The sequence below is a fragment of the Agelaius tricolor genome, unplaced genomic scaffold, assembly GCF_023055355.1.
Source record: "Agelaius tricolor isolate 1412-34295 unplaced genomic scaffold, bAgeTri1.0.p SCAF_3, whole genome shotgun sequence".
Taxonomy (NCBI): Eukaryota; Metazoa; Chordata; class Aves; order Passeriformes; family Icteridae; genus Agelaius; species Agelaius tricolor.
The window spans coordinates 54,778,337-54,796,485 of NW_027269263.1; the positions used below are offsets into that span (position 1 = coordinate 54,778,337).

At 41.6% G+C, this 18,149-nt stretch overlaps 1 protein-coding gene across 2 annotated transcripts in view; it reads right to left on the reverse strand.

Moving 5' to 3' along the window:
• The window catches only part of CPNE8 (copine 8), a 72,023-nt gene extending 68,129 nt beyond the window's left edge, over positions 1–3,894 (reverse strand). Inside the window, exon 1 of one of the 2 annotated variants that reach the window (XR_011678688.1) lies at positions 3,212–3,894. Coding sequence is in view for 1 of the 2 variants with exons in the window: in XM_071423881.1 (XP_071279982.1) it covers positions 3,212–3,351 (140 nt within the window). In the remaining variant the exon portion in view is untranslated. The remainder of the gene's footprint in view (positions 1–3,211) is intronic. The other variant, XM_071423881.1, reaches the window with a different exon arrangement.
• Positions 3,895–18,149: the final 14,255 nt, after the last annotated feature.

Here is an 18,149-nt window from a genome sequence, read left to right on the forward strand (position 1 = left end):
TAACTAGATTGGAATCAGTGGAGGATATCAGCAGAGGGAAAACAGGATGACAGGTATATGGCCTGAAGCTTACCTGAAGCTCACATAAGACCACAAGCTTCCACACACAGCTGGTAAGAGAAGAGTCCTGTCTAGACACAGGGTTATAACCTGCATGCAGTGCAAACACCCCTGTAGAGGAAGAGGAATCTTTGGGCTGGAAAACACAGTGAGTAAAAGGAGAGAGTGCAGCCTATTTCCACTCTTTCACACAGACTGCAGGGACAAGGTCTTGGTCCTTCACCACATGACAACTGTGCAAAATTATTCCAGGCAGCAACAAATAAAGATTGCATGGCAGGTGACAGTAACATTTTCATCAGATCATAAAAGCCCTTCAGCACATGTGAAGAAGGGAGAGACAGGGTGCAGAGGGAGATGGCTACTACAGCAATTGATCCAGACTACAGTGGACAATTACCAACACCAGAGGATCCTCTGGGATACATATGTAACTTCTTCTGCCAGATTAGAGCTGGCTCTTGAGTCAAAGACTTCTGCTTCCTGATAAACTACATCTTAGAGAGTCAGGAAAGAACTGTGAAGTTTTTATTTGATAGGCACTGAGTAGTAATAACTAGAATTAAATTAATTTCTTGCTTTTCTAGCATTTTTTAAAGTTACAGCTAATGCTGGCATTCAAAAGCTATGGGGATGATATAAAAAACTTTTAGTCATAAAGAACATTGCCTGACAACCAAAACACTCCTGGATTTTACAATTTTCACAGAATTTCTCATCCCATGAGATGCATTTCTCCTAAAGGCTACCTGATGTGACCCTGAAGCTAAACCAGGGTGGCTTGGAGAATATCAAGTAGTGCAATGCCATCTACATAGTGCTGAATCTGGACACTTTGGCAACACTGGCAGTATGAGGATGCAGGCAAATTGGGAAATTCTAACAAGTAAACCACATGGAATTGAAAGCTAAAGAAATAGAAACTGTATCCTTACTGAATAAGACAGACAGAAAGACAGAACAAAGGGAAGAAGAGTCACAAATTTACTTTATAAGACAAACAGTGGGCACTGCTTCACTGACCGCAAGTTACACTACCTGTACAAACTGGAAGATCTTCCCTCATGTCCTACAAGGAAAACGAGCAAAAACCCACAAAAAACAAACAACCTGCCCAAAAACCCCCACAAAACATCACCACAACAACAAAAAACCCCAAAGCCAAACAAAAAGAAAAACCCAAGAAACAAAAATCTAGGAATAAATGATAGTTATCAACTAACAATTGCTGATGTAAATTAGTGACCACATTGGTCCTACAACTCTTCAAATATCAAGGAAAAAAACCATCATGACCCAAACTGTTGTTAAAAGTATTTCTCTCCAGGTATTAAGGAATACACAACTGCTAGTTATTATAGAATTTTCAGCATTCTCTGAATTTTGCAGTTTGCTCTTGCAGTCTTTCACAATTTCATTTAACACCACATTTCACAAGCTTTAACCAATGCATGTGTTTACAGATGAATCACAAATGTGTTAACCATTAATCTCTGCCCTAGTGTCACTCATTTTATACTCTGCTCTGAAGCATAATTTTGTAATCAAAAAGTGTCATCCAGCACATACAGAAGAAAGGAATCTCCATGGAAATTCCCATCCTTCTGCACTTGACATCAAGACAAATGAGAAAGTTTTAACAAAACTGACCTGGCCTTTAACAACATCTACAGAGAAACTGCTGCTGTAAACTATATACTGAAATTAGTTACAGGTAAGGTCAGAATCGACTGACTGTGTTCTGTACCTGCATTTCTATGTGACTATCTGATGGATTACTGTGAAACATGGCAGGTATACACAAATGATACTGGAATTAAAGGAACTCCCATACTAAGCAAATTGGGTCAAATTCAGCATAAGTGCTCTGGCATCTGTAACTGTGACAGACTATCTGAAGAACTTAAAAGTAAAGTAAAGGTCCTGGATTGTTTTTACACATTACAGCACACCCTTCCTCAGACAACAGTTGGTGCTTGTGAACCTTGCAGAGACAGCAAGTACAACGGGGTGTTTATATGTCAGCCTGGTGACTGTTTCAGTATTAAAAAATTAATCTTACTCTATTCCTCACTGCTTCAGCCTCTTTTGAAATTCACACTTGGTAAAACATCAAATCAGACTTTATTTACTAAGGAAAGAGAGGGAGTGGTCTGACAATTTAAGTTTAGAGCACTGCCATTCTATCGTGGTAGTATTACAGGTAAACAGCAACATTATAAAATGGGGAGCTACATTACAACATGAAGCAACGGACTGTAGAAGAAACTCTGTCGCATTTCCATCAGGAAATACACTGACAGTTCAAATTTTCCGCTAGAAGCTGCCAACTCTGCTGGCGAAAGGCGTCACCACTTTGCAACTACTAGGAAATACTTAGGGAAGTCGCGGAATGTGAACGAAGGCACGAATAAAAAAGCGCACAAATAAAACTATTTTTAGACCTCTAATGAGAAAACCTCTGCATCACGGGAGAAAACAGGACTTTTGAAATACCGATAAACAAGCGTCAAAGGAACAAAACCACAGACACTACGTTTGGTGTTACGGGTTGGCATTCCCTCAATTTCTCGGCAGCAGCGTTACGATAAAACATGACGAGGCAACACAACACGCCCGTACTCCTAAGTTTCGCAAGAGAGCCTAGAAGAACCCGTGCCAGGATTGCTGCGGACGGAAGGTCTCCGTCCCCACCACGGCGCTTGGGACAGCTCCAGAAGTTCAACACCTGCCGGGTAACGCGCCCTGACTCCCGCTCCCGGCGGCGGCGCGGGCAGGGTGCGGGGCGGCGGCAGCAGCTGCCCGTCTCGGCAGAGCCCGGAGCCGGCGCTTGGCCCCCGGGCCCGGCGGCAGCACCCTGCGGCGGACACGCCCGGTGCGCGGCCAGCGGGCTGCAGCGGGCTGGCAGCCGGCCCCGGGCTGCGCCCGGCTCTGCCCGAGGATGCGCCGGCATCCCCGGCTGCCCGCGCTCGGCACGCCCCGAGGGCAGGGGGGAGAGCGCCCCGCACAGCGCGGGGCATGCGGAGGGCGTCCCGCGCCGCCCTTCTCCTGCCCGCTCCGCTGACAAGCCCGGGACGAGCGGCCCCCGCCCGTCCGCCCCCTCCGACGCCGCGGGGCGAGCGGGTGGCGCGGCCGTGAGCCGGCTCCGTACCTGCAGGACACGGAGAGCTCCACCTTGGTGGCCGGAATGCTGGAGCTGAGTACGTTAAAATCCCCCACGGACGCCATCTTCGGAAGCCCACCGCTTCTGCCCAGCTCCTGCTGCCCCGCCGGCTTCCCCAGCCCGAACATGGGACAGAGCGGCGCGGGCGGGAACGAGGGACGGACGGACGGACGGACGGAGGGAGGGAGGAGGCGGCGCCTGCCGGCCTCCACAGCGCGGTGCCGCTGCCGCCCGTGGCGCGGAGCCCGCTCCGCTCCGCTCCGCACCCGCGGGATGCGCCCGCCGGCTGGAGCGGTGAGGCGGGAGCGGGCCGTGACGTCACCGCCAGCGGGAGCCGCGCGTGCCCGCCCCGGGCGCGGGGAGCCCGACGGCCCGAGCGGGGACACAGCGGAGCCCTCAGGGAGCGCGGCACCGGGGCCGCCGCCACCCCACGGCGGGCGGGGCGGGGAAGTGCCCCGCTGGAGGCGTGCCCAGGGTGCGCTCCCGAGTGATTTCGCTCCCGTGCCTCCCCGGTCTCTTCCTTCCTAAGCCCTGCACGGAAACTCCCGCTCCGTCCCGTCCCGCAGGCTGTCCGGGAAATCTCCTCCCTGCGCGTTAGTGAACGAGGGAGCTCCCCGGGGATTTCCCCTTGGCTCCTGCACGGAAACGCCCGCGCCGTTCCGTCCCGTTCTGCGGGCTGTGCGGGGAATCCCCTCCTTCCGCGTTAGTGCGGGTGATAGATGTGCGTGTGCGGGTCCCCGCGCCCCGAGCAACCGCAGCGGCGCCTGGGGACAGCGCCTGGGGACAGCGGCTGCGGGCCGCACTCCAAGGCCCGGCGCGGAGTGACCATCCCGGGGCCGCCCCCACCAAAGCCCCGGGCGGCGAACGCGCGCGGTCGGCGGGCACGGCGGGGCGCGGGGCAGGGCCGGTGCCGCCAGGGGGCGCGGCGGAGCGGGCCGGAGGGCAGGGCCGGGCCGGGCCCGTGAGGGCTCCGCGGGCGCCAAAGGGAGCACGGCGGAGGTGTCTGCCCTCGGAAAGCCTGCAGCCCCTCCCTTTGCAAAACAGGCCAATTTACCGCGGTCACTGCGTGCATTGACACACTGAAAAACCGGGGCTTCACGTGCGCAGACCCATTCCTTTTTTTTTTACCAAGACCACCAATCCAGTTGCCCTGAATCTGCTCATAGTAGTTCACAATAATCACGACAACTGCATCATCTTATATGTAATGTGTTTAATTTGTATCCATTATTATAGCATCTAAGTAGTCCCCAATATTTATTTCTCATCATAGCAGTTTGAAGAGAGAAGTGTTTCCATTCCCATGTCACAGGTGGGAAGTTAAGGCACAGGCAGATTAAATGCCATGTCTGTAGCTACACAAGATGTAGGACAAGTTGAAGTCCCTGAAAATTATATACTGAAACCCAAAATCATGTACTGAATCCCTCTACTCCTCTGTCTCTTGAGAGTTTTACATATAGCAATAAAGAAGTTTAATGTGTTTATTTGTAAAAGAAATGTAACTCCAAAGCCACAAACGTTATCAAAATACATTCATTTTGAATTTAATTTCTAGATTCTTGTTGCTGTAATTCAAGTTCAATGCTTGATAATAGTACATCATAATAATGGTAAGAGAACCTGACTGTCAACACCTGGTTAGCTCATAGCAAACAGAAGGAACAGCAGTGGGAATGCAGAAGACAGCAACATGTTCTTATGTACAGGAGATATACTCCCTGTGCACAGCACACATCTGAAACACAACTCCACTGGCAGAAACTCAAGGAAGATACCATGGATATTTTATTCAGAAACTTCCGACCACATCCCAGTTCTAATCTTCTGGCTCTTTGTTTTCAGGAGGTTATCACCTGAAATTTCTTTATTTTCATTCTCTTGTCCAGAGCAATTTGTTAAGCACAGAGCAATTTCTCATCAGATATCTCCAAAGTACTTCCTCTTAAACCAATCTGTCTAAAGTTCTCAGTACAGCCAAGAAACCACGTACTTTCACAAGTATTCTAGGTATGTCTGCAGGCAGCCAAACCAGTAAGCCTACAGCTAAAATTGCTTTAAAAAGCCAATCATTGTTTGCTTTAAAAAGCCAAACAACAAGACCCAAACAAAAAAAACAAGAAGGAATTTAGTTCACTACTGTCTTTGTACAGTAATATGAAGGGATGGGTGTAGGACCAGTGCTGTCTTGAGAGGCTAATGCTGAGTACAAATAAGCTACTAGATGACTAAAAGCTAAAGAACAGTTTTTGAGAAAAAAAAAAACCAAACTGTTTTTCCATTTTATAATACAGTTCCTCCCTCTTTTATAATCTGCTATAAGGATCTAAACATGATCAGTGTACCCCACAGGGCATGGCATGAATAACTGAAAACGTATGAAGAGTTATTAGAGTAAGGATAGTACATCACTATAAATGATATAACTGTTACAATTCTATAGGTGTGAGTAATTTAAATTATATCATGTAAGTGTGACATGATCTTACATTATTCTCTACTAATCCACTTTACTTTTGGTTATGTGGGGGTTTGTTTTGATCCTTTTTTATATTATCTGATCTTAATATTTTATTCTACGTAGAAAAATGGAAATTGTTGGCGATTGCTGATTCCATAAATAGAGCACACTATGAAAATAATGGAGGAGTTAAGGAAATTCAAGTCTTCTGTGTTGCTGGGGAGATATCCATCTTCTCTCCTCACATTTATAAAGGCACAACTATTTTGTCTTTTAATGTTTCAGCTTAGAGTAAGTACATAGTTCTCATGCACTGAAAGTAATTTATATGGGAAAAAGAAAATAAAAACTAAACCAAGGGGTAGTTGAAAGATAGGCACCAATGGGACTAAATATACATTATTACCATTACAGAGAGGCACCTTGTATTTTCTCATTCTTAAATAGTACTAAGGTGTGGGGACTGGAACAATGTCCAAGTATTAGGACAGAGGCAGTTTTAGTATCTGAAATTTATGTACAAAATACCTATCAGATTACAGTGCAAAAAGAAACATAAGAGCTGTGTGTGGTATATGTTAAGCTGACATTTGGATGACATCAGTGACTCTCTGAAAAATTTGCAATGGAAAGCAGGACATATTTTCCTTGCTTTCTTTTGTGATTGTTACTTTATTATTACTAGCTGTTGCTAATAATCAGATGCCTACACAACCTGCTTCAATACCTGCAACCTAATTTAAGGAATGAGGGATATATTTGCAGTAATTATAGCATAAACTATGAACAAACTAAAGATTCCAGAATAGCTGTAATGCGTAACACTGGATGATTGCTTTAAAACATCACAGCTTCCAGGTTTCAGCAGCATAATTGAAGCCGAATGCCACAGGATGCAAACATTGATTACTTCCCTCCACCCCCTCAGCTTTCTGCCATTATTAGACATCTCAAAAAAGAAGTTTTATGATTAAATCTTTGTACTACTAAAAAAAAATAAACCACACACAGACAAACCTGTAGGAAGTTAAGGAACTGGAAATGGCATCTATTCTAGTTATGTGATAGAATAGGTGGATGATTATAAAGTGAGCTTAGAAGTGAGCTGCAGCATTATTGGAACAGAACAATGTGACTACAATGCATTTTCATGACAATGACATGCCTACTCAGTCTGTATTTGTGATGAACATATTCCCTTGTTCTTCTTCAAGCATCCATTCAATAGATCTCTCAAATAACATTAATCAGATGTCATATTTTTATCATGGATGCCACCAAACTGCTTCTTTCAAGACCCTGAAGAATGGGGTGAACTTAGCCATAACTTGGTCCTTTCTGATAACTGAACACAGCCCTGAAACAATTCCAATATCCAAATGTACACTGCAGTCTGAGAATTGTTGTATCTTCCTTTCCTGCCTTTGATTAATATAGTTAATTTCCTCCTTTGCTAGTGCTGATTGTTTCAATCCATTGAACAAAGACAAGGAATTTAGCATTTGCTGAGACCAGTGGAACCATCAGTGCCACCATCACTATTGGAACCATCGACCGGAACCGTGGCTGAATACAGACTACAGGCTTTAAAAACCATCTGCAATGGAACATGCTGATGGATACATTCAGTCCCTTTATTCTGCAAGGATTAATTATCTCCTAAAGCTCCATGATTTTGTGATCTGCTTTCAAAACACACAAATATTGATGAAGCTTTATTTTTGTGAAAGTAAAGTCTAAGGGAGGTGTCAGACTCAGAGGTTAGACATAAAGAAAAACTCTCCACTTCTTTCAGGGTTTCACTTTAAACACTACTTTTTCAAGGGCTAGGGTATACAGTCTCACAGGTGTCAAAAAGAATACATTTCTTCTTCTTAAAAAGTATCTGGGTCTTCTGTGTTTAGAAGCCTTTGAAACCTATCCTTGCTGTCTGCATAGGAGCACCTCTGTTGTGAGGACCCAGAAACCTTGTCACCATGGCATAAGCGTGAGGAAGGTTAGTGAGTCATCAGTGCAGAGAGAGCTAATCATTTCACCCTTTCTGTACCATGGTGAAATTAGTGATGCTTTTGTTTATGTACCTCTCTACTTTTTCCATGCAGAATAAAATCACAAAGTATAAATAACACTTCCCCTCTTCATACACACAAAGGACAGCTATCCAACAAATACTCTTATCTCTCTATATTGTATTCATTTACACTAGAACTATGTTATGTATCAGAGTACCTTTAGCACTAGATAATTTTCCTGTATTATTTCAAATTTTCTTCCACTTTGATCCAGCCAGAAGAGAGAGATCAGCAGCACAACCATAAGGCTCCTTCCTGCCACATCCTAAGTGTTCTTCCATAGAATCAGGTTAAGTAGTGTCAGTTCCTGACACAATTTTCAGTTAGTTCAAGAGCTCTTCAAAATGGCAAAGACTGCTGAAACATTCTGAGAGTCATCCAGGAGGTGTAATGGAATCCATTTCACATCTTACACCTAGTACTGCATAGTAAGGTCTCTACATCTATGAACAGAGGAATTTCAAATCTACTGAGCACTTTTTCTGGCTCTCAGAGTGAAGCAAGTAGTGTGAAATTCAAGTTCTAAAAATGTGAGTTAGGAGTATTTTTAGTACAGGCTTCTAACTGTTAACAAAGTCAGATTAAAGTTCAGAACTTCAGGTTTCATTTTAAAGGAAAAGGAAAACTGATTAGATGGTTTTGAGTGAAAAAGTATTATTCATGCACCTTCAACTGAGCATTGGCCATCCAATGCTTTCTTTTGAGGACAGGCTGCTAGAAAAAATATAAGGATGCATTTTAAATAATATTTCTAGAAAGACAGTTTATGACTGGTTCATGGTAGCAGTTAATTCCAGGTTCTGCTAAACTGTGTTTACTGTGGCAGAAAGGATGGTAACATGAAGATTGTCTGCATACAATTAATCTCAAAAATTCTGAATAACAATGTTTTTTTCAAAGAACATAAGATTAGACAGCCCCAAAATGAAACCTCAAGATGTTTGTGACAAGATCAGTTGAGCAATTCAGGGAAGTATTTTAGTCTCAGAAGAGGTAGAGGAGAATCTACTTCTTGCTCTTCAGTTACTTCCCATGTTCTTGGACTACTCTTGGTGACTGGAATTATTTTTTCTTAACTTCCATGCCCAATCACTTCTAGGCCTTCCATATTTCTAAGAAATATCAGCTGATTTGCAGAAAATATTTGTTTGTTACAAATCTTTTAGGAATAATATGTTTCACAGTTTTTTTCTTTGCCTAATCTCAGCCCATATCTTTTCCGTCAGCATGCTTCCAGAATATTCATAAAATCAATGCCACCATTAGCAATACATCTTGGGAGGCCAATTCTTCATATGTAACACTTGCTCTGTGAATTTGGCTAATGCAGAAGAAATTAGCACATAGTCTCTACAATTTAAAGGTATGTTATCCAGTTATTTTCTTCATGTCAACTAAAGTCAAACTCAGTTCTTTTAGGGAAAAAATCATTACAGCATTTCTGAACCCAACAGCAGCAATGCCCAAACTGCCACCTCCTCGTCCATCACCTGAGTGGTGGCTTCAGTACTCATGCACATGACTTTGTTTATTTCCTGATAACATCAAGGAGATATTGGGTCATGCCATTTTAGGCATGGGAGAAATCAGTAACTCTGCCAAAACAGACACAGATGTAATCTTTGTGAGTAGAGTCCAACACAGATGTCAAGCACCAATTGCTTATCTATTACCTACCTGCAAATATTCAGACAAATGTGTACACAGTGAGGGGGATGACCTGGACTAATCTGGATAAGTGTTGGATCCACTGTTTGTCAATAGTCACACGCTTGAACTCATATAAATAAATACTCTGGATGGTATATCAGCTTCACTTATCACTTCATCTTCCCAGAAGGATTCTTGTGGAGTAAGGGTAACACTACATATTCTAATTAGCCAGCAAGAAGCAAACCCAAACTTTTCTGTCAATTGCGTTTTAACAGTTTTATTCACAAATTTCTCAGTGTAAGCCAAGATAGTGAAATTTCAAAAAACTTGTTACCATATGTGCTCATACCATTTCAATGGCTTCCTCATTTTGAAAGAAAGTAGTGGGTGTTTCTGTATTCCTTCAAAGATCAGTGAAATCCCAGGATGTTGCCAGGCTCCTCCATGTACTATTTTTCATACAGTCAGGCTTACAGTGAAGCTCTGTCCCAAATTAATTTTGAAGGCTGCATGTGATTTACTTTATTGAATTCTTGATTATTTTTTTCCCAAGATTGTACTTGTTTTGTGGAAGAAACCGACAAATGCCCTTTGGGCAAAAAGAGAACATGGTTCTGTTTTCAGAGAGGGAAAACAACATGGCTCCTTAAGACTTTCTGTCATATTTGATAACTCACTGTTAGACACAGAACCAGAAAGCAGAAGCCTCTCCCACACAATGGATTCTTATGGTCTGGGTTCTGGAGAGAGGAGGAATTGTGTCTGGAAAGATTTGTGAAACCATGTGAGGATATGAAACATTCTGTTTCCCAGCTGAAAGCATTCCTGAGTGGGTAACAGATCTTACCAGTACTATCTGTGATGTTGATTTGCCTTCTGCAATTGGTTTTATGCCTCCACCTATAAGGACTCAAGCAGCAATAACTGCTTGAGAAATAATAGGAATATCATGAAACACCTCCACTCCCATAATTATCAATCATTAGTCCTCAATAGGAGCCCCAAGGTCATATGCTCAGCCTGACAAAGCAGACTTTGATCCATTTAATCACTTTGGCTTTTACCTCCAGGCAAGGCCTCTAGCAGTAGGAGATTTTTCTTCAGCTACTCAAAGAAAGTTTATCATTTTGGATAAAATGTAATTTTATGAGCTACTCAGTATGGTTGGGTACTGCAGAGCCCATAGCTTTCTCCCAGTGTACAACCAGACACCAGGTTTCTCTCAGGGGAGGAGCTGTGCAGTGATCTGGGTTCCCCTCCGTGGGCCTGGCTGTTTCCTACACAGCTGGGAGATCTCTGCAGCCAAAGGGAGGTCCTTGTACACAACATATTTTGAAGAAATGCAATTACTGCAGGACATTGTCTTCTCCGTCTTCCAATTTACCAGAAGCAAGCTCCAAAGTGACTATACAAACTCTCAGAGAAGCTGATTTTAATCACTCATGACTCATTTATAACTATGAATTAAATTTTCCAACTTCACAGCATTTATTTTGATTGCATTTTATGATGACAGTTGCCATCCTAGTTACCAAACACTCATTTATGATATAGGTTAATTTTGCGTTATTAATGAACTATCAAAAAGGCAGTGTGACTTATAGTACTGACATTTAGCAAGTCACTAAAATATCTAGAGAAGTAAGAACTCCAGAGTTTCTTCTTTTCCTTTCAGGAAAACAGAAAAGAACCGCAGATAGAAAAGTGAGTTTTGTGAGAATATTTCTCTTTTTTTCATCCTCATGTATTCCCTCATTCATAAATTTTAATTTTATATTATTTTCCATTCAATTAAAATACCTTAAACAAACAGTTAACAGCATGTGGATTGTCTTTTGGGAATACTGTCCATCAGATTTTTCTCATTTCATGGCAACATTCAAGCAATTAAGGTTTTAATGAGGCTGAAAATTTCCAGCCCAAATAATGTAATGAGTTTGACTATCTTCCAGAACAACTGTGGCACTAATGCAGGAATGCATTTAACCATATGCTTGAATTCATAACTGTGTTGTTGGGCAGCAGCTGTCTGTCTCTTAAGTGAGCTGTAAAGCTCACACTTAACATTTTCTGGGCTTGGAGGGTTCATTGCACCATTGCTTTGCCTGTGTGAGAAGTACAAAGTACAATAGTGCCATTTTCTCGCATGTCACATTCTGCTCTCTCAATGTACTTACTCATATCCACAAATTACTCAAATGAGACCTGATCCATTATTTATTTTCAGCTTTAAAATATCACTAAAGATTGCACAATATTTCTCAAATGGGAGGTAAATTAGATTCTGTTACTTAACAGAATATGAAAAATTAAACTGTATCAGCACCGTGGACTGGGCTGTGCTGATGAGTGTCAGGACTCCTAATTCTGTATCTAAGTGAGAAACTTTCATTTCCTCTTCTTTTTAGAAGGTGCCCTAGGGTAACTTTATGATGCTTGTATCCCCAGTTGTCTCTGTTTTTGCTGGATGTTAAGTTCTGCATCTCTCAGGCTGGTTCTGAGGGCGAGGTGGGCAAACAGAAGCAGCACTTTGTGCTCAGGAGCTGCACTCACTGCTCCACATTCCCTCTCCTGGACTGCGCTGTCTGCAGCACGGACAGACAGACAGCAGGACAGAGCTCCCCTTTGCTTCTAGTTGGGTTTTAGCTGGCTGGGGCAGAGCAGTTCCCTGGTCAGTGATTTTCCTTTTGCTGGGAGCTGTCCAGCCCTGCTCTGGGCTGAACACCCAGCAGAGCTCCTGGAGCTCCCACCTCGGGCTCACCAGGGCCGCGGCATTTCCAGCTCAGGAGGGGCTGGGAGGGACTGAGCCAGCTGAGCTCAGCCACAACCAGGACCTGCTGAGTTTGCCATCTCTTCAGAACAGAGAGAGGTTTGTTGTTTGATATAATTTCATTATTTATGCTTTGCTTTGTTAAAGAACAAGCTTTGCTTGTTAAATAAACAGGTTTTTTTCCACTTTTCTCCAAGGACATATTTTCCCCAAACCATTTGAGGGACGGGCCAATGAATTTGCTTTCTAGAGGGACCCCATTCAGAGGCTTCTCCCCAAATTTGCCCTAAACCAGGACAGAAGGGTTTCACATCCTGATAAAAACAGTATTTGTTTTCCTAAAATGACTTCATACACATTATTTATTCGACTGTGAAATAAACATTCATCTTCAAAAATAAAGAACTAATTAGTTTGGGGCAATTGCCAGATACCAGCAGCATACTTTCCAAAGCCACAGTAGCAAGAATTCTATGAAAATTATTCCACTATTTAGGTAACCATAGCATATTTGTCTTCAAGTTATTCTGCAAAAAAGATACTGGCTTGCTGCCAATGCAGCCAGCATTTGTCCCAGCTGAGAAAGTAACTTCATAAACACTTCAATATTTTTTGGTAAAAATAAAGAAAAAGGAAACAAACCACCAAAGAATTCTAAAACAAATTTAAAGAAAAAGTGAATGGGCAATTTTAAAACTGTCACATGGACTTTAATTCTGAATGTGCTTCAGAGATAAACACAAAACTCCTTGAAATAAGAAAAATATTTTTTATTTGAATAGTGATTCCCTGTCTCATATTAATATGTTTGATTTCAAATTTAACTATTGACACACAAAAATTAAATTAGCTAGTTCAGTAGCTTTTAAAATGGTAAATTACCTTTACTTTGCATGATTAAGAGAAGGATTAGAATGATTCTTAAACATATTGTATTTTAAACAACCTAGGCCAAATTCATCCTTAAAGGAACTCAACAGAACTGAAATGATCAATGAACTAATTAACCCTCTTGAATTTAACAGGTAATTCAGTACAAATAATTATTACACTTTAAATATTAACTTCAGGTCCTTAATTATTTACAGCTTTGGTGTATCTTTTCCATAGTGATATAAGTAGCATAGCTATGTGGGGATATATAGTAATTTTTGAAGAAGTTTGATTGCAAGAGATATTTTGAGTCTAGTTTGTGTGTCTCCCAAGAAGCATTAAGAACTTCTGAAAGGGAAAGGCACTAAAAAATCTTTTACTGTTGAAAGTGTCTACTTTTTAAAAGCTTTTGGGGAAAATATTATGCAGTTTTTGGCATTAATCTACATAAAGAACAAACTTGGGCTCCTAACACAGAGATGAACTTCCTACACACAATTGCTAATTCTACATAATACTACACTACATTATTGCTACACATAACACTAATCCTAACACTCAGTCAGTTTTAGTCTTGCAGCATACCTAAATCCAAGAACCAGTCCTAAATCAATACAGAATAAAATCCTCTGCCACCTCTACCTGGCAGAAGCAGACTCCTGAGCATTCTCCTAAGTGCCACTTAGATCCCAAGAGCTCTATCATGCACTGTAGGTCAGAAAGGGTCACTCTCAGCTAGAGTGAGAACTCAGCTTCCTTTTGCAGCTCCATCACTAATTTTGAGTTTACCTTCTGCAAGACTAACCTTTGCTTTGGCTTGGCATTGGCTGAGAAGGCACTGACTGCAGAAGCTTGATATGGCAAGGAAAGCTTAGGAGTCATGCTTCAAAACCGACTTTATCATCCATTTTCAATTTAAAAACATGTTTTACCTAGTATTCTATGATTCTAACATCTCTAGACTTAACAGTCCTTCCAGGTAGAAAATCTTAATTATGAAAATTGGTTAATTCTTCATTATTATCTAAAGATTCATTTTTATCCAGCTATTAAAAATCACTAGCTTTCATTTTAATTACTGCCGTAGATGTTTGTCAAACTATAAATCTTACATAAGCCTCAATACATCATGAGGCCATCTTGGCACAGCAGCTTACTGAGCAGGGAAAGCACTATTTCACATTATCCAAAGCATGGAAACCTGCTGGTTTTTATCAAAGAATGGTGGGATCATTGAAGTTCAACATGGCCTCCATGTTTCACCTAATCCTCCTGCTCTGAGCATGGCCACTGCCAAAGCTCTGAGCATGGCTCTTGTCAAAGGAAGGACAAGTTGCTCAGGGTCTGGTTCAGCTGAGGTTTAAAACTCCCTAAGGCTGGGGTTTTGCAGCTTCTCCAGGTGACCCTTCCCAACATCTAAACACTTATAAAAATTTGCCCTATATCCAGTAAGTTTTTTCTTTGCTGCAGCTTGTGACTGTTGCCTTTTGTCCTTTCTGTTGTGCACCTCCAAGGCAGAGATCACTCCCAGGCATCATCAGAACTCCACTCAGGTAATAGACAGCAGCAGTTACTCTCCTCATCCTTCTCATCTCCAGGCTACACAAGGAGAGTTCTCTCTGCTCCTCTTGCTCATTGTGATCTAATCATCATCTCCCTAATCATTCTAATGATCTTGCATTTATGTGTCTCTGCAGTTGAATGTCCTTCTAGAAGTGGTCACACAAAGATGTGACCTGGGGGGAAAATTCCCTGGTAGCTGGTTCTGCTGCCACAGCCCTGAGTGTTGTGGTGCCTGGGGTGATCTCTGCTCTTTCATGTTCAGTTTGTTGTCTGCCCAGGGCCCAGCCCCTCAACCCTCTCCTTTACCCCTGTCCGGGGGCACCCACCCCAGTGCAGGCCTGGGCACTTGGGACCCACAGTGAACCCTGCACTGAACCCCACAGTGCTCCTGTTGGCCTGACACAGGGACCTTTCTGACACAGAAAATCAGTGTGATAAAAGTCTTTATTGCCTATTGTCTCAGACCTGGTCAGGGTTTTTTTTTTGTGTCTGATGATAGCTTTTCACAGCATAACGCCATGGGGTAAAGCAATAAACATCAGGTTACAAAAGTTAGCTCAATTTGGTTTTTTAACATAAACCATTCATTTTTGTTCCTTTCAGAAATCCAAATCATAGGCAGAATGTAGTGTAGGTCTTAATATCATCCTTGGCACAGCTTCCCAAACAGTCTGTGAACTTGACATAGTAAAAGAGTCTCTCAGGTTGCAGAAGCCAGGCCATAACCATCTTCTGCACCATTGACTCACGTCCTCACCACAGCCCTTGGTGTTCCTAAAAAGCAGATAGAGCATGAGAATCTATTTTGCATTACTCTTCAAAACTTAGATATTCCACTGCACAGTGAATCTTTGCACTTTACATTTACCTCATTCTTTCTATTGTCTGAAACTGAATTTCTAATATTACCATTTCAGTTTATCTTTGTAAAGCTCTCTTTAAATATGCTGTTCCTTTTATAGCTGCTTTCCAAAATAAGCTTCTTACAGACATTTGCTATCTAAATCTAATTAATTAAATTTAATTTTTTTTTGTAGTAAAGGAAGACAAATAGGGCGAGAAATGCAAATACTAACACATATCACTTCTCCTTCAAAGGCTTTTTCTCCCAGTATTCTTTCTGAGAAATTGCATCTGCAATGCAAATGAAAAATAGTCGATATACAAAAAATAGATTATATATATACTCTCAGTTTTTGATGTTTAAAACATTTCTAAATGCCCCTTCCTCTTTGCAGAGAAAGGCCTTTGAAACATAAGCATCTTATTTTAGAGCTGCAGAATTGTTCAGTTTTTAACTACTCATGTCCTCTTTCATTTTTGATGTCAGTGGAATGCATATACTTTATTTACAGTCCCATAGAGAGAAATACTTTCATTATCTGTTTGCCATATTGAGGAATAGATCAGATATGTAAAAAAGGTCTTACAATGAAAGGGACAGCTTCAATTGTATAAGCAACATTATTGTTGCAGCCTTTAAAATTGCAGAAGTCATCTAAAAATATGGAACTATGACTACAGAAAAAAATACTATCTTTTCAAAACTATTTGCTTAGAATAAAGTTAAAAATTAACAGGATTAAATTATGATGTAATGATTTTTTATGTTGCCACTGCTCCATAACAGTGTTATTACATAAAAGTGAATTCTGAGAACAATGTTGCATTCAAAATCACAATATGGGCAGGAAAGAGAACACCTTATATGGAAGCCAAGAATTTATTGTCAGTCCAATGAAAATCTCAGTACTAATTACAATACAATAGACAGTTATTTAGATGTGTCTAGTCACAATAATACTTCCTGCTACAGTACAAATTATCTGATCAATTCAGAATTACATTAATAATGGAGTCAAAACTGTTGTACAAAACCTTCCTAGTATCTAGCCCTGCTCTTGGGCTCTGCTCTTGGGCTCTCCCATGGACTTTCCTGTTTGCTCCTGTGTTTGATGGCAACAGCAGTGCTTGAGAAAAAGAGGGCTGCAGCAAGTATCAGCACCTCATGCCCTTTGCCAGGGCAGCTGTGGTGCTCATGATGGAGTTCCTTCTTTGCTGAAAGGAGGTGTATGATGTTGATGGTTTCTTCCTCCCTACTATGAGAACCCTCACTTGGGGCAGTTTTCAAGACTGGTCCTGCAAGCTCCTGCCTCATTGCCCTGCAACTCCATTCTACATCCCAATTTACTGCATGTGGTGAGCTTTGCTCTTTCAGCCCTTTTGGCTTTGTCCAGCTCTCAAACTGCAGCACTCCCTTACCAACCACAGGTGACCTCTTTCCAGCACTGGGGTCCCCAGCAGGAGGACATCCAAGCACTCTCTCTTCACCCTCTGCTCTCACCCTTGGCATCCTGTGCCCCCATTTGCAATGTCTCTGCTATCACACCGAGACGATGCTCCTCTGCACTGCACCATTCTGTGAGGGTCACCAACACATCACTATGCACATAACAACCACCTGCTACTACTATCTGGAGAAAAATTCTAATTATCTCTCTTTTTCAGGTGTTGGTGAGTATGTATATTCTATTTAAGAAGTGTGAACTTCTAACATCAGCTTTAAAATTCTTCTTAAAGGGAGAATCTTGATAATTTGGACCCTTCAAGATGTAACTTGTAATGACTTTGGTATTTCTGGACTTGGTACTTCAGATTCTGTTCTGACCAAAGTAATGCAATAAATGTGAAACAACTAAATCACAGCAGAGAGCTGAAGAATAGCTGGCACAGAGTTATTATTAATAGTTCTCTGAATTCCCTTTGTGCTCTGCACTGTCTTAACACTGGAATTGTTCCTGCCTCAAAGAGATTAAATTAGGCTAAAGTTCAACATGTGGATTTTAAAGATAACTTCAGAGGATGGGTAACAGAGAGCATAGAGAAAACAAATAATGCTGGATAATTACTTCTATTGATAAAATCTGTAAATGGAGACAATGCAATGCAATGATTTTACTAAAGGATTTGATTTAATTTCTCACCAAATGATGTGTTGATTAAAAATTAGCACTATACAAAATGAATGCTGCACATGCTAAAAAAGAATATGATTCAGAAAGTAATTCTAGAGAGCATCTATAATGGATGGATCAGGATCAGTTCTATTCAATGTATTTATTCTCTACTGGGAAACTTCACAGATAAAATATAATGGAGACCATTATAAGGAAAAGAAGTAGATGGATCAAGTGATTGGAATTTCATGGTAAACTGGGTTCCCTGGAATAATGGTGCAGTGTAGTTCAATGCAAACACATTTCCTATAAGATGCAAAGATATGGATCATTCACTTAATATACGAAGGCCTGTTTGAGAGAGCAGCAAGTTGAACACAAAATTGGAGACAAGATGGATAGCAGCTTTGTACAGTTTATAGTTCTGTAGAACAGGAGATGAGTTGTAGCCCTGTCCCCAAGCACAGATTGGCCATGAGCAGCAGATACTGTTTTCAAGAGGCCTTAGGAAATACAGAAAAGGAGTCTGAGTGTCTCAGGAGAATTAAATCAATGCACCTAAGCCAGGAAAAATTCT